Source organism: Pleurodeles waltl, chromosome 1_2, assembly GCF_031143425.1.
Source record: "Pleurodeles waltl isolate 20211129_DDA chromosome 1_2, aPleWal1.hap1.20221129, whole genome shotgun sequence".
In the NCBI taxonomy this organism is placed as follows: Eukaryota; Metazoa; Chordata; class Amphibia; order Caudata; family Salamandridae; genus Pleurodeles; species Pleurodeles waltl.
Genome location: NC_090437.1, coordinates 989,635,510 through 989,651,645, shown reverse-complemented (window position 1 = coordinate 989,651,645; position 16,136 = coordinate 989,635,510). Strand labels below are relative to the sequence as shown.

General features: G+C 51.2%; 1 protein-coding gene across 5 annotated transcripts in view; it reads left to right on the top strand.

The window, feature by feature from the left end:
* The window catches only part of ATP10D (ATPase phospholipid transporting 10D (putative)), a 614,572-nt gene that overhangs the window by 60,851 nt on the left and 537,585 nt on the right, over nt 1-16,136 (top strand). Inside the window, exon 1 of one of the 5 annotated variants that reach the window (XM_069201684.1) lies at nt 15,408-15,440. The exons of 1 other annotated variant lie outside the window; for it this stretch is intronic. Coding sequence is in view for 1 of the 4 variants with exons in the window: in XM_069201666.1 (XP_069057767.1) it covers nt 15,713-15,721 (9 nt within the window). In the remaining 3 variants the exon portion in view is untranslated. 3 more of the 5 variants (XM_069201678.1, XM_069201666.1, XM_069201673.1) reach the window with 3 other exon arrangements.

Below are 16,136 nucleotides of genomic sequence, written 5' to 3'. Positions count from 1 at the left end.
GGCAACACGCCCATTGCTCGGTACTGGGGCGTGCAAAGCCACAGTCTCTCAAGTGGGTGACTTGCCCACTGCTTGGTCCTGGGGACTGCAAGGCCACAGTCTCGCAAGTGGGTGATTTGCCCACTGCTTGGTCCTGGGGAGTGATAGGTTGCAGCCTCTCAAGTGGGTGATTTGCCCACTGCTTGGTCCTGGGGAGTGCAAGGCCACAGCCTCTCAAGTGGGAGATTTGCCCACTGCTTGGTCCTGGGGAGTGCAAGGCCACGGTCTCTCAAGTGGGTGACTACTTCCAATGGTTCTGGGGGTGGCATTGTGCCCAGTGAGCTACATCCTGGGAAGGATGGGGTGAGTGGATGGCTTCTTCACTGGTTCAGGAGGGGGCATTGTGTCCAGTGAGCTTTATACTGGGAAGGAAGGGGTGAGTGGATGGCTTCTCCACTGGTTCTGGAGGGGGCATTGTGCCCATTGAGCTTCATCCTGGGAAGGATGGGGTAAGTGGATGGCTTCTCCACTGGTTCTGGAGGGGTTATTGTGCCCAGTGAGCTTCATCCTGGGAAGGATGAGGTGAGTGGATGGCTTCTCCACTGGTTCTGGAGGGGGCATTGTGCCCAGTGATGCAGATCTTGGGGAGTGCAAGGTTACAGTCTCTCACCTGGGTGTCAGACCCACAGGATTTGCTTGTGCCACGCTGCACAACAGCCCATGGACGCAGGACTACACACTGTCCGCCAGTAGTGATGGCTCTTCAGTGGTGGCAGTGGTGGTGTTGCTGGTGGAGGTGCTGACAGTGGTGGGGGGAGGCTCCAGCCCTTCCCCTGCAGCCTCGGATGACTGCCCACTGGGGCTGCTGCTGCTGGCAGTGGTGCTAGTGGAGGTGCTGGCAGTGGTGGGGTGAGGCTCCAGCCCTTCTCCTGCAGCCTCAGATGGCTTCTCACTGGGGCTGCTGCTGCTGGTGGCAGTGCTGGTGGTGGTGCTGGTGACAGAGTTGTTAGCGGTGCTAGCAGTGGTGGGGGAGGCTCCAGCCCATACCCTGCAGCCTTGGGTGGCTGCTGCTGCTGGTAGAGGTGCTCGCAGTGGTGGTGGAGGCTCCAGCACATCCCCTGCAGCCTCAGATGGCTGCCCACTGGGGCTGCTGCTGGTGGCGGTGCATGTGGGGGCGCTGGTGGCAGAGCTGGTGGCAGTGTTAGCAGTGGTGGGGGGAGGCTCCAGCCCTTCCCCTGCAGCCTCGGACTGCTGAACCACCATGGTTGGGTCAGGCCTCTTACCCTTACTGCCAGCAGCTGGGGATGGCTCCTTGCTCCTTTTGGCAGCAACTGGGGACTGCTCCTTCCCCTTCCTGTCAGCAGCCAGGGATTGCTCCTTGCCCTTCCTTTTAGCAGCTGGGGGTGCCTCCTTGCCCTTCCTTGCAGCACTTGGTGCAGGCACTCTTTCAGTGTGGCTGCCTTGTGCCCGGGATCCTCTCCCACCTGGAGTAGCCGTGGACACTACTGTGCCTGTGGACTGGGTGGCTGAGGTGCTCACCTGGGTTTTGACCACCCTGGCATGACATGAAGGACGGGGAGGAGGGGTAGGGAAGAGGTCAAAGGGGGAGAAGAAAAGCTTCTTAGGGACATTGGGGCGGAAAGAGGGAGATGGTTTGGGAGTTGAGGAAGAGGGAGTGGTTATAGGAGGTGTCAGCCTGCTGTGTTTGGGTGCAGGTGCATGGGCTGGATGCTGTTGTCAGGGGGATGGCTGTTGGGTGTCTGAGTGCTTGCGTTTGTGTACTTTGGGAGGAGGGCGCACAGACACAGTGGGAGAGGACACGGGATGTGTGCATGGAAGTGGGGGTGGTGACTGCCAGTGAGCGGCGTGTGCTGTTAGGTGTGCTGGTGATGGGGGTAGTGGATGAGGATGTAGTGCATGCAGGTGTGAGTGGAGACAAAACTGGGAGGAAGGTGGACGAGGTGGAAGAGGGGGCCACAGAGGAGGCAGCAGATGTTGGTATGTCTGATTCTGGATGGTGTTTGTGTGAGTGCCTGTGGGATGAAGTGTAGTGCTTGTGTTTGCCATGTCCACTCTAGTGTGTTGTCCTGGGTGCATGCTCGTCTGACTGTGTGCTTGGGATAGGTTGGGGTTGAGGGGAATAGAATTGGGTAGAGGAAGTTGGAGGGGGAGGCTAGAAACAGGGACAATGGCTGAAAATAGAGAGGAGGCCAGAGCCTAGATTGATCTATGGACGCATGCCATGCCAGTGTGAATGCCCTTCAGAAATGCATTTGTCTGTTGCATTTCGGCTGCCAGCCCCTGGATGGCATTTACGATGGTTGACTGCCCAACAGAGATGGTTCGCAGGAGGTCAATAGCCTCCTCACTCAGGGCAGCAGGGCTAACTGGGGCAGGGCCTGAGGTGCCTGGGGCGATGGAGATGCCCACCCTCCTGGGTGAGCGGGCACGGGAAACTCACTGAGGGGCTGCTGGGAGGGCGGTGCTTGTACGGGGGTGGTGGCTGTACCTGTAGTTGGGGTGGGCACAGAGGTATCTGCCACCACCAGGGAGCTTCCATCGGAGGAGATATCCGTGTAAGAACTGTCCCCTCCAGTCTCTGCCGTGGTGCTCCCCTCACCCTCTGTCCCACTGGTGCCCTCACCGTCTGTGGATTCGGCATCCTGGGTCTTGTGGGATGCAGCTCCCTCTGCCGCCGGTGCCTCTGCTCCTCCGCCAGATGATGCTAATGCACAGAAGGACAGGGTGACAAAACAAAAAGAGGGGGGAAGAGACAAAGGATACACTTGGTCAATGGTGGCACCAACACCACTGTTGGCGTACACAACACACACACACAGGGAACAGCCCTATGCACTAGGCAATGCACTACCAGTCACAATGCTAGTCACCAGGCCATGGATAGGGTCACCTAATGCCAATTGCAGTATACCTGAGACCCACAGACCCCAGCTCAGTAGTGGATGCCTACTAGCTTGGTTGGAGGACTTTCACATCAGAACCCTATCCAACATGGGACCTACTCTGCAATGTCAGGCCTGGCCTAGGGGCACCACAGGCCCACATCCCCCACCTGGATACCCTCCTCCACGCGCAAGTTGTATATTGGGACACTGTCCACAAGCTCTCCTCCAGCTCCGGATACTGCCAATATAAGGGCCATCAGGGGGGTCAGGGTTCGATGGGCACCCCTTCCTCGTTGGGAGGCCATCCCTAGCCGGGCCTCCACCGTCTTCCGTGCCCAGTGTCTCAGGTCCTCCCACCGTTTCCGACAGTGGGTGCTCCACCTGCCGTAGACACCCAGCGTCCGCACGTCCTTGGCAATGGCACGCCATATATCCTTTTTTCTGATGGGCGCTGACCTGCAGGGAAATGGACACAGGTAAAGGTATTAGTCCGACCGTCCTGCCTTTTACACTCATGGCCCACCATGCCCCTTCCCATCCCCATTAGCACAGACATGGCCCACCGTACATGCTGCACGCTGCCCAGGGCCCATCCACCACACACCCCCTACATGAGGCCTTCACACATAGCACTCCATGCATTCACGCCCCATGCATCGTACTCACAGTGTACTCACCTGTTGGTCTGGAGGCCCATACAGCAGTCGGTACTGGGGTAGGACCCCATCCACCAGTCTCTCCAACTCCGCCGAGGTGAAGGCAGGGGCCCTTTCCCAAGTCACACGAGTCATGGCCAGTTCCAGACACAGGTCACAGCAGCACATGCAGTGTAGGTCCTACACTGTGGAAGGTCAGGTAGCAAGTGAGTGAACAGATAGAAAATGGCGGTCATGTGCGTGGCAATGCGTACGGTCACCGCCAGCGTACATCACCATTGGCCACTGTACCCTATAGGGCCCAATATAAACCAATGAGGAGTTGCACGGCGGTTCTCGACAGCCTCCCGCAAAGGCGCACAACGTCAGCGGAATTACCTCATTTCCAAATGTCCCTCCATACAGGACAGGCGGGCGCCATTTCAGGGGGGGTGCAGGCCATGGCTCCTAACTGCGTCACAGTACACATATGCACCTTTTGGACTATTCCAACAAAATACTGTTACAATCACAACATGCTTTGAAGTGTGGTGGTTGGAAATAAGAGATACTGACCAGCTGCTCGCCAGTTTGCCCCATAGATTGCAACTGCTGCATAGGAATGGGAGATGGAGACATGCCCCCGTGTACAGACCCCTGGTGGACTTGGCAACAATGGAGGACAGGCACATTATCCTCACCTATAGACTGGACAGGGCCACAGTCACAGAGCTGTGTGTCCAATTGGAGCCTGACCTAATATCTGCTATCCATCATCCCACTGGGATCCCCCTCTTGGGCAAGTGCTATCAGTGCTCCATTTCCTGGCAACTGGCTCCTTCCACGTGACAGTGGGCTTGGCAGCAGGAATTGTGCTGATCAGAGTGTTGTCTGCCCTGATAAAACACATGCGCATCTACATCGTTTTCCACCAGGTGGAGGATTTGGCCACAAAAAAAGCTGATTTCTATGCAATGGGACTTATCCCCAACATTATTGGGGCAATTGATGGTACACATATTGCATTTGTCCCTTTCCCCCCGGCAAAATTAACAGGTGTTCAGAAATCGAAAGACGTTTTACTCCATGAATGCACAGGTGGTGTGCTTGGCGGACCAGTACATCTCCCACGTCAGTGCACAATATCCTGGGTCTGTGCATGAGGCATTTATCTTGAGGAACAGCAGCATCCCATATGTGATGGCTCAACTCCAGAGGCACAGGGTGTGGCTAGTAGGTGAGTCCTGGTTCCCACCCAATATATGTTGGTGTATGGGTATGGTGTGGGCGCTAAGGTTAGTGTGTGGCTAAATGTTGTGCCTCGATATTTGCAGGTGACTCTGGTTACCCCCAACCTGTCTTGGCTACTGACCCCTGTGAAGAATCCCAGGACAAGGGCAGAGGAACGTTACAATGAGACACATGGGCGAACAAGAAGAATTATAGAGAGGACCTTTGTCCTCCTGAAGGCCAGGTTTTGTTGCCTCCAACTAACTGGTGGATCCCTTTACTCGTCACCCAAGAAGGTCTGCCAGATTTTCGTGGCATGCTGTATGTTGCACAACATTGCCAGGTGCCTTTTCTGCAGGAGGATGAGAAGGACAACAACAGAAGTGCAATCATTTGTCAATACTTCCAATGACACACAGGTAAGACAGTGTTACTTCACATTTAATTGACAGTTTTGTGTTTGACATTGTCACTGGCAGGCTGATTTTCCCACTTCTATGGCCACTCACTGTACCCTTTGGCATCTCTATTTGCAGATATTCGTACCCCACTATCGCTCCTGGTGTGTGCACTGCAGCCAACTACAGGTCATTCCTATGTATACATTACTGTACAGTTGAATTGCAATGTTTACACCTTGTTAAATGAATACATACTTAAATCATTTGACATACTCCATACTTTTATTTTTTCAAAGGGTGTTTATGTAAGTGCTACGAAGTAGAGGGGGATGTGCAATGGGCTTGGGTGATGGTGGAGCAAAGTCCAGGATAAAGTCCAGTCTATTTGTATCACAGGTGCATTGTCCAAGGGGGTATAGAAGGGGAGCAATGGCAGTTCAAGGTGAACAGGGTGACAGAGTGGGACACAAGGGTAACAATCAGGAGAGTCTCATTTCCTGGCGGGGTCTTGGCAATAGTCTCTGGCTTCTGCCTGGATTGCAGGGAACGTTTGTGGGGTGGTTCTCCTTCTGCAGGGGGAGCGGTGCTGGTGGCCTGTTGGTCCTGTGGCGGAACCTCCTGTTCACTAGCGGCAGCGAAAGTGGAGGGCAGTTCACCGGTTTGGCTAGTGTCAGGGTCACGGTGGTGTGCCACTGCCTCCCTCATAGTGTTCACCACGTCTGCCTGCACCCCTGCAATGGTGACCAGGGTGGTGTTGATGTCCTTCAAGTCCTCCCTGACCCCCTGGCACTGTCCCTCCTGCAGCCGCATGTTCTCCTGCAACTTGTCCAGTATCTGGCCCAGCATATCCTGGGAATGTTGGTATGCTCCCAGGATCACGGTGAGTGCCTCCTGGAGAGTCGGTTCCCTGGGCCTGTCCTCCCCCTGTCACACAGCAGTCCTCCCAGCTTCCCTGTTGTCCTGTGCCGCTGTCCCCTGAATAGTGTGCCCACTGACCCCAGGTCCCTGATCATCCTGTGTTTGTGGGGTGGCCTGGAGTCCCTGTAGTGGTAGACACACCCTGCTGATTGATGTGTCCTGGGGACAGAGGTATGTGCCAGCTGGATGGGTGCTGTGGTGGTGTTTCCTGATGGGGAGGCTCTGTGGTGGTGTGGGACTGTGCCTGGGTTCGGAGATCCCTGATGGGCCAGGTTGGTCATCTAGATCTAGAAGAGCAGGGCTGCTGTCATCACTGTGGGCCTCCTCTGGGGGGGGACTAGATGTTGCTGGCACTTCTTCTCCTGTGACATTGGCTGGGGGACCTGTGGGGAGGTAAATGCAGTGTTATTGTTTCTGCATGTGACATATTGTGCATGGGTGTGTTGCTCTGTATGGTTGTTGTTGCCCTGGCAGATTTGCCTTTGTGTGAGTTGCTATTTTTGGGCTAGGTGATTCTCTCCAATGTGCATGCAGTGGTGATAGGTGTCCATGCAGGTCTGTGACGGGTGTCCTTCAATCAGTCAATCAATCAATCAAAAAAATGTATAGAGTGCGCTACTCACCCGTGAGGGTCTCAAGGCGCTGGGGGGGAGGGATCAAAGAAGGAAGGGGGGGGACAGGGAGAGTCACTGTTCGAGCAGCCATGTCTTGAGGCTCTTTCTGAAGAGCAGGAGGTCTTTGGTTTTGCGAAGGTTGGTGGGGAGGCAGTTCCAGGTTTTGGGGGCGAGGTAGGAGAAGGACCTGCCTCCTGTGGTGGTGCATTGGGTGCGGGGGACTGTGGCTAGGGTGAGGTCGGCTGATCGGAGGTTGCGTGTGGGAGTGTGGAAGTTCACTCTTCTGTTGAGGTAGGTTGGGCCGGTAATGTGGAGGGATTTGTGAGCGTGGATGAGGATCTTGAATGTGATTCTCTTGTCTATGGGGAGGCAGTGAAGGGATTTCAGGTGTGGTGAGATATGTTTGTGGCGGGGGAGGCCAAGGACGAGGCGTGCAGCTGTGTTCTGGATTCTCTGGAGTTTGCGTTTGAGTTTGAGTGTGGTGCCGGCGTAGAGGGCGTTACCGTAGTCTAGTCTGCTGCTGATGAGTGCATAGGCGACTGTCTTCCTGGTCTCTGGGGGAATCCATTTGAAGGATTTTTTTAGAGTGCGGAATGTGTGGAAGCTGGAGGCGGTTAGGGCATTGATTTGCTGTGTCATGGAGAGGGAGGGGTCTAGGATGATGCTGAGGTTGCGTGCGTGGTTTGCGGGGGTAGGTGCAGGGCCTAGGGCGGTGGGCCACCAGGAATCGTCCCATGTGGTTTTGTTGGGGACGAAGATGATCTCGGTTTTGTTGGAGTTAAGCTTGAGGTGGTTAGTAGTCATCCAGTTGGCGGTGTTGAGGAGAGCAGCGTGTAGGTTGGTTTTGGCGGTGGTGGGGTTGCGGGTGAGGGAGAGGATGAGTTGGGTGTCATCTGCGTAGAAGAGGATAGTGATTCCGTGTGCTCGGAGGAAGTTGGCAGGAGGGATCATGTAGATGTTGAAGAATGTGGGGCTGAGGGAGGACCCTTGAGGGACTCCGCAGATGATCTTGGAAATGGTGGAGTAGAAAGGTGGGAGGTGGACTCTCTGGGTCCGGTCGGTGAAGAAGGAGGTGAGCCAGTCTAAGGCTTTGTGGTGAATTCCTATGTTGTGGAGGCATGTGTGGAGTGTGTGGTGGCAGACGGTGTCAAAGGCTGCGGAGAGGTCTAGGAGGATGAGTGCGATGGTCTCGCCTTTGTCGACTTTGGTCCCCATGTCATCAGTGCATGCGATGAGGGCGGTTTCCGTGCTGTGGTTCTTGCGGAACCCGGATTGTGAGGGGTCAAGAGTGATGTTTGCTTATAGGAAGTGGGATAGGCGGGCATTGACTAGTTTCTCGGCAACCTTGGCGGGGAAAGGGAGGAGGGAGATGGGGCGATAGTTGGAGAGGATCTCCGGGTCAGCTTTGTTTTTTTTTAGGAGAGCAGTGATTTCCGCGTGCTTCCAGGGGTCTGGGTAGGTAGTCGAAAGAGGAATTGATTATGTCAGGGAGTATGGGGGCGATGGTTGGGCTGACTTTGTTGTATATGCGATGTGGACAGGGGTCGGAGGGGGATCCTGAGTGGATGCAGTTCATGGTTTTTTCGGTTTCTTTGTGTGTGGTGGGGGTCCAGGTGGTGAGTGTGGTGGGTCATGAGTGGGCGTTGGGTTGGGTGAGTGAGGGGTGTGTGCGGTGGGTGCGTGTGGTATGAAGCTGTTGTGGATGGCCAAGATTTTGTGGTGGAAGTGGTTGGAGAGGGTCATCACATAGGGTCTGTGTGTGTGAGGGGTCTATGATGCTGGCTTTGGGTTTGGCAAGGTCGTTAATGATGGTGAAGAGTTCTTTGCTGTTTTGAGAGTTGTTGTCAAGGCGTGTCTTGTAGTGATAGTGCGTATGAGTTGGTGATGGGTGCGAATGGTGGTTTTGAGGGTGGAGAAGTTGGTTGTGGAGGGTTCTAGCCGCCATATTTTCTCCGGTTGGTGGCCTTTGCGCTTTGAGTCTTGGAGTTCGGGGTGAACCATGGGGTGTTCTTGATGTTGCGGGTGGCGATGTGGTTTCTGAGGGGGGCTAGTGTGTCTGCGCAGGTGGTGATCCATTTGGAGAGGGTGAGTGCTCCTGTGTTGGGGTTGTTGGCGTGGGGGAGGGTTGTGAGCCAGTTGGAAGTTTAGTCGTTCTGTGGGGATCTTGTACCACATGCGGTAGGGTGTGGTGTGTTGATGGTGGTGTGTGGGGGGTTTGGTGAAGGAGAAGTGGACGCAGTGGTGGTCAGTCCAGAGGAGTTCGGTGGTGTTGTGGGTGTAGTCTATGTGTTGGCTTGATGTGAAAATCGCGTTGAGCGTGTGTCCTGCTGAGTGGGTGGGTGCGGTGACCAGTTGTTTGAGTCCGAGGTTGTCTATGAGGGAGGTAGAGTTGTGGTCTTGTAGGTTTTCCAAGTGAAAGTTGAAATCACCGAGGAGGATGTAGTCTGTGGAGGTGAGGGCGTGCGAGCTGATGGTGTTGGCGATGGTGTCGCAGAAGGCGGGCGTGATCCTGGTGGTCTGTAGATTAACGTACCTCTGAGGGTGGAGTTGTTGTTAATATGGATCAGGAAGTGCATGTGTTCTGTGTTGTTGATAGTGTCTTGGGAGCTAGTGGTGACTTTGATGGTGTCCCTGTGTAGGATGGTGATGCCACCCCCCTGGCCTGTTGGGGCGGTCTTTGCGTTGGAGTTTGTATCCCTTGGGGGTGGCGATGGCTATGTCGGGTTCGGAGGAGGGGTTGGTCCAGGTTTCCGTGAGGAAGGCGATGTCAGGTGAGTGAGATGTGATGAGGTCCCAGAGTTCTATGGCATGTTTGTGAAGGGAGCGGGTGTTGAGGAGCAGGCAGTTGAGGTGGTTGTGGTGGGCGGTATTGGTGTGGTGCATGAGGGTGTTGTTGCGGGGTGTGTTCTGGTTGTGGGCTGGTGTGCAGCGGGGTTGGTTGGTGGGGGTGGGGGCAGGGCAGGTGAGTATTACGTTGGGGATGTTGTGTTTGTTCAAAGGGGGTCGCCATGGTTGGTGTGTGATGTGAGGGGTGTGGAGCAGGAGAAATGACAGATGTGGCAGGTGAAAAGGCTGTGAGTGTGTGTGGGGCTGGAAGGGGTGCACGTGGGGCGGGGGCCTGGATTGAGTGAGTGGAGGGTGAGGGGGGAGTAGGTTTGTCTGAGAGAGCCAGGGAGACTGGCGCTGGACGCGTCTTGGCATGGACGGGCGCAGACGGGCTTGACTTTGTCGTGCCTTTGGCACGCCAGTGGCGCGACCGCGCCCGGCAGCCTTAAGAGCAGCGGAGGGTGGGAGTGCCAGCAGGGAGGAGGGAGGGCTGGTCGAATGAGAAGGCTGGGGGGGGTGGGGCTGCAGGGGAAGGCAGCGGCGGGGATTTAGAAACTGGAAAAGACGGTGAGGGGGATGTGGGAGGGGCCGCAGGGGACGCAGCGGCGGGGATTTGGAAACTGGAAAAGACGGTGAGGAGGAGGAGGGGGGACATGGGAGGGGCCGCAGGGGACGCAGCGTGGGGATTTGGAAACTGGAAAAGACGGTGAGGAGGAAGGGGGTGGGAGGGACCGCAGGGGACGCAGCGGGGTGGATTTGGAAACCAGAAAAGACAGTGGAAACCAGAAAAGAACACTGAGGAGGTGGCGCGGGCAGCGGAGCAACCTGCCTGCAGAAGCAGGGTCAAGGGTTGCTCCATGCATTGGTGTTGCATGCAGGGCTTGGTATTCGGATGAGTGGGTTGTGATGGTGGGGTATATGGGAGGTGGTGATGTGAAGGGAGTGAGGGTAAGGGTGAGGGTTTGTGATGGGGTAGGGGGGTGATAGTAATAGAGATTTGACTTACTAGAGTCCACTCCTCCTCCTACTCCTGCCAGGCCCTCAGGATGCATGATTGCCAAGACTTGCTCCTCCCATGTTGTTAGTTGTGGGGGAGGAGGTGGGGGTCCACCGCCAGTCCTCTGTACAGTGAGTTGGTGTCTTTCTGCCACAGAACCCACCTTACTCGTAGGTCATTCCACATCTTCCTGATGTCTTCCCTTGTTCTGGGGTGCTGTCCCACGGCGTTGACCCTGTCCACGATTCTCCAACACAGCTCCATCTTCCTAGCAATGGATGTCTGCTGCACTTATGATCCAAATAGCTGTGGTTCTACCCCAGAGGTCTTCAAACTGGGAGGCAGGCCCCATAGGGTGGCCCCATGTAATCATAGGGGGGCGCGAGACTCTGGCCAAAAGAAGCATTATACAGATAACAGGCCTTTGCTTTAAGCAGAAGCATGTTATTGCATTTAAAAAAAAGGTAACAGTACTTAACTGCAATGTTTAAATAGGCCTAGACATATTTAAACATTGCCATCCTTATAAAATAATTGTGAAAAATTCTGAGAGGGGGGCCCAAGGATTTTTATTTTCCAACTGGGGCGCGCGGCATTAAAAGATTGGAGACCACTGCTCTATCCGGATGATTTCCTCCACCATGACTCTTAGCTCCTCCTCTGAGGAACCTGGGGTGTTGTTGTAGTGGGTGTTCTATGAGTGATGTGGGTGAGGGTGTGTGTGAGGGTGTGTGGGATGATGTGTTGGGGTGTGTGACGTAAGGTGCGCGGATGGTCTATAGGTGATGGTGTTATGTGGCTCTCGCCATCAGTCAGGAACTCAGCTCAGGTAAAAAGGGCACTTCCCTCATAAGGAGGTAAAGTGTAAATTGGCAATCTAAGGAGAAGAATGGTTTCAAGAACCAATCTAGTAAGTCACCAAACAGAGTGACAAAGTTTCTGGATCAAATCAATAGCATTTCCCTAACCAAAATCACCCTCGTTTCTGGTCTCTCTAGTTCTGATTTACTTCCTGGTGTCAAGGGTTTTATCCCCTTTTTGTTGTACATTCCCCTAAAATTTGATTGGACAAGGGTTTGCACCGCACTATCTCCCTCCAATTAACTTTACATTAGCTCATCGAATTTGTCACCTCACAACAGTTCTCAGGCATTTTATTGGTCCATATGATTGACGTCTTTCGAGGTAGAATGTCCGGTGTGATTTCATCCTTTTGTAATTCTTTGCGCATCTTCGGCCAGTAGCTCCATAGTCTGTACCGGTTTAGGCGAACTTGTGCCTAACATTAATCTACACTGTTGCATTTAGCTGAAACATTTCTACAAGCAAGATGAACTTCATGAGAGTGGATCTACTATAGTTACATTGAGCTCCTAGTTTGGAAAAAAACAAGAGTTCATGTCCTTTAGTAAGTCAGCACACTGCAGTTGGAAAAATACATTTAATAGGATAGTCAGGCAGCTAGGCCTCGACTCATGCTAACTAAGGCCTAAGAAAGATTTATTAGCAAAACTTTAGAAACTTAACCATTAATAATTAGTGTAAAACCATTTAAACGCAATAATTCATCAACATTAGTCATTTTCATTAGTCCCCGTATACATTGGTGGCCCCCCGTGGGCACATTTCAAGTGCACGTTTTAGCAAAACATATTAATACAGTTTCTATGCAGCATTATGATACATTAGTTCATAAACATTTCATGTTACTATTAATTATATAAGCTACGCTCTCTCATTACCATTTATTCGACTGATCCATCTCCTTTTTCCGGAGTCACCTTTAGCTCTTTGGCTATTGCTCGTTTGGTACTTCAGAACTGTGAGTAGTTTCTAAAGTGAGGGATTGATGTTGTTTTGGTTGCCAAGTGCAAGGAACCCCTAGTCCAACATATGAATGGCCCAAGGGTGTCCAAGCTATCAGTGACTGATTCAGCAGGGTCCAATTTCGGACTCAGATATGGGAATCCCAAAGATATATTTATTCCCTAGGTCAAGGAGGTCGAGTAATCAATGTGGTGGAGGGCTCCGAATGTCACAGGTCATGTGGATTACTGACCTAAAGGATGGCCCGTCCCACTGGAGTTGGGTGGCAGGTGTTCTGAATAATGCCTGTCCCTCATCTAGGAGTAATGAGCCATTGAGGAGGAGTGGGCAGGCTACTTTTCTCCTAGAAAGTGACCGGGCTGGGGCAAGAGGAGGTTAAACTGAATTTTCTTAAACCGTATAATCCCTTGATTATGTCCCTACAAGAAACTTGGTTATGTATAAAGTTTGATTGCAGCGGCTATTAAGGCAAAGAATTCTAAAAGGGGCACGTAAGTGGTGTGGGGGGCAGCTATCTTGCTAAAGGATACAGTAAACTTGAAGCATGTAGTTTATGTTCATCCTTCAGTTCTGTGCATGCTATATTAAGTTGGTTTATTGTCGTTACACATGCAAGAATGTATCAGGCACTATTTGCACTTTACCTATTGCATAATGCATGTTGCACTTTACAGAGGCAGGAAAAAATATTGTTTCGCCTTTTAGTAGTATGTAGTCCCTTCCCTTCCTTTGTGTGGTCGGGAATAGGCGTATGTATACTGTTTTTTAGCATTGTGTGGTTTGTAATTTGTCATTTTCATCTTGTATTGCATAGTGTTGTTTGATGCTAAATATCTGTGAATGCATATTCATAGCTGTAGGCATTTATTTTATTCTTCTGTTGTGTTATGTCTGTTGCTATTTTAAACAGGATTTTTGTAGCAGCTTTTTAATGTTGTTTGTGAATCTTTGGAGGTTATTTTTATTTTTTCATTTTGTTGGATTTTAATATGTAGTGTGCATTTTGTTTATTGTCACATTACGTTATGTGGAGCTCCGTAGGAGTTCCGTATCATAATAACATTTACTTGACTAAGATTAAACTTGCTCTAAGCATCATGTTAGATGGCTAGTCTACAGTGAATGAACATCGATATAGACTTTTAGTGCACCATTTTGCAACTAACATATTAGAGTTTTACACATTATAATGTAAATGAACCCATGCTGATCAACACTGTGATGCCAAAGTAGCAGTCATATCTCTGCTGCATCATTAACAATGGTTTTGTTTGTAATAAGAATTGAAAAGCTTTCAATTCTGAAAGTTTTAAACTGGGAATTGATAAATCCTAAGTCTGGGGACAGTGTAGTGGTATTTGGTATGTCTCAAGTCACTCCTGTTTTCCCCTTTAAACCCTTTTCCTCTGCAGTTTCTCACCCCGTTAGGTACTTACAGGGTTGCAGTATGTGGTGCATCATACTCTGCTGATTGCAGGCAGGCTGAGTCTGGTGTTTGCAGGGAAGAATCCTGCTCTTAGATCTAACTTCTGGTCTGGCTCCAGAGCTTTGTCACAAGACTGCTTTGCTGTAAGACCAGCACTCTCTGCTTGGCAGTTAGCTGCTGGTGGCGTTGTTGTGCTAATAATCAGGTTCTGCTCTCTGTGTGTCTCTCATCCTCAAGACTGTCTACAGGGCAAAGGCTGGCTAGTCAACCACTACAGCTGGGACCATACACCCTATGACCCCAAGCGAGCATCCTAAAAACACATGAGACCGCAGGGCCAGGCCAGTGAGGCGTTGTTGATTAACATTGTTAGTAGTCATTTACTAGAGGTGGGCGAGCCAACCAATTAAAAGGTGCAAGCCTAGCCAGAGCCAAGCCAAGGTTCATCTTTGGCTCTAATGACCCATTTACGAGCTGAGCCATGAAGATATTTGCCATGTAAATTAAGCCACAAACATCATGTTAAAATAAGATAGCGTCTTTAAAATCCAAAAAGGTGTATTTCTTTAAAATGTGGAAGAGTTTCATCTTTAGTACCTCAGAATATATAATAGCATTGAGAATTATTTAATAAAACTTAAGAGTTTTTAAACATGAACTGAGAAATATTACCGCCCCTACACGGATGATAATTTTATTAGTGAACTAAGAGGAGAGTCCATTGTCATGTACACCTTATATGTGGACTAGATTTCTATTATAGTGCTTTTGATCTGAAGCTCATCAGTGGCTGCAAATATTCCGTCTGAGCACTTCATATCCTCAAAATGTTGCTTGTTGTAATGTGACTTAATCCTGGTGTGCTGTCTGGATGTATGCAGTGTCTCGTTCTGCACTTTGAAAACCAAAATTATGTGCTGGTGGTGCAACCACTAAACAACTTCCTGATGCATTGTTTCTGCAAACATGTGGGTTCACTCCTCATTAACATGTTTACCAAGTGTGAGGAACTCAAAAACGCTGTAGTTTTCTAGAGTACTTTTCAGTGTCCCGCAATTACAATATTGCTAAAAAAAAAATAAAAAAAGTGCCGCCAAAATGCCGGACAATACAAGTGTGAGACGCTGGTGTCCTAATGAATGGTTTCTCCCATTTTAAGCTTCACATAAGTACATTAATCGATTTGGTTTCTACAGCCTCACCTTAGGAGACATAGAAAAGAGACAAATAGTACAACACTTCCACGGGAGGCTTCATCTCACAGCAGCCATTTTATGCTGGATCGGTTTTGTCGTGAATTTCTTCTACGAATACTTATTCTCGGCTGACCCCGACTAAACTAAAGTAACAGGCAGCAATCTGGTAATTTCCAACTAAAATGCATTGGGTCGCCTTCGATTTTGTTAAGGCTGATAACTATTACAATTTCGGGTCAGTTGAATTATTTAAAGCGGAAACAGCATAGTAGGTTAACGGTAATGCTGCCCGGTCTAACCAAAATTCGCCTCTCGGTGACAGGGCTCGCGGTACAGCTGTATTCACAATCTTTGCGATGCGCAAGCGCACTGTAGGCCACCGCCGTGGGGAGGGGGTCACATGTAACGGTGAAAAAGGGTCGGGAGAGAAGGGGGCAGAACACAGGGCGGGGCAAATATATGTGAGAGCAGCTGAGAAGAAATAGGTGGGGCAGACAATATGAGGGGAGAGTTGAATAGTCTATACGTAAACAAAAAGTAGCCACAAGTAGAAAGTAAGCTGCATTGCCACAATAAGGTGAAAGCTGTAAGAAAGTGAGTAGGTTGGGCTACAGTAGGAAGGTGAGGGAATGGGTAAGAGACACGCATGTGAAGGCGAGCTTGAAAGCAAGCCGCATTTAGAGTGCGGGTGTGCTGCCCAGGGTATGACAGTTCCATTGAGGGAAGAGGTAGGCGGTACAAGGAGACAGAGCTCTGAATGGCAGTGGTGAGTGTGGGATGGGGCACAGCAGCAATAGGAAGAGGAGGGCGGAGTTATGTGTGAACGTCGCGGAGGGGCCGGATTGTGGACGCGGGATTGCCCCGCACACTAACTAGAGCACCTGTACTCTGCTGTTGTGGCCCGATATGTGTGTGTGTGTACATACGCCTTCACGGTAAGGGAATGTTTGTCGTAAATCTTTAATGCGTGGAAATTGCGGCGCGGGACACTGGCCGCTGTTCGTGCCTCCTGTCAGAACTGTGATGGAAATGTGATGTCTCAAACGTCATTTATACGAACTGCATCTCCCCACCTGGTGTGTAAAGAGAACACGCTCTGTTCCTCCGCAGAGAACCTGATGTGAGATAAAAAAAAAAAAAGTTGCTGCAGTCTCTCTATCCTAAATGTAGAGGTAGCAACA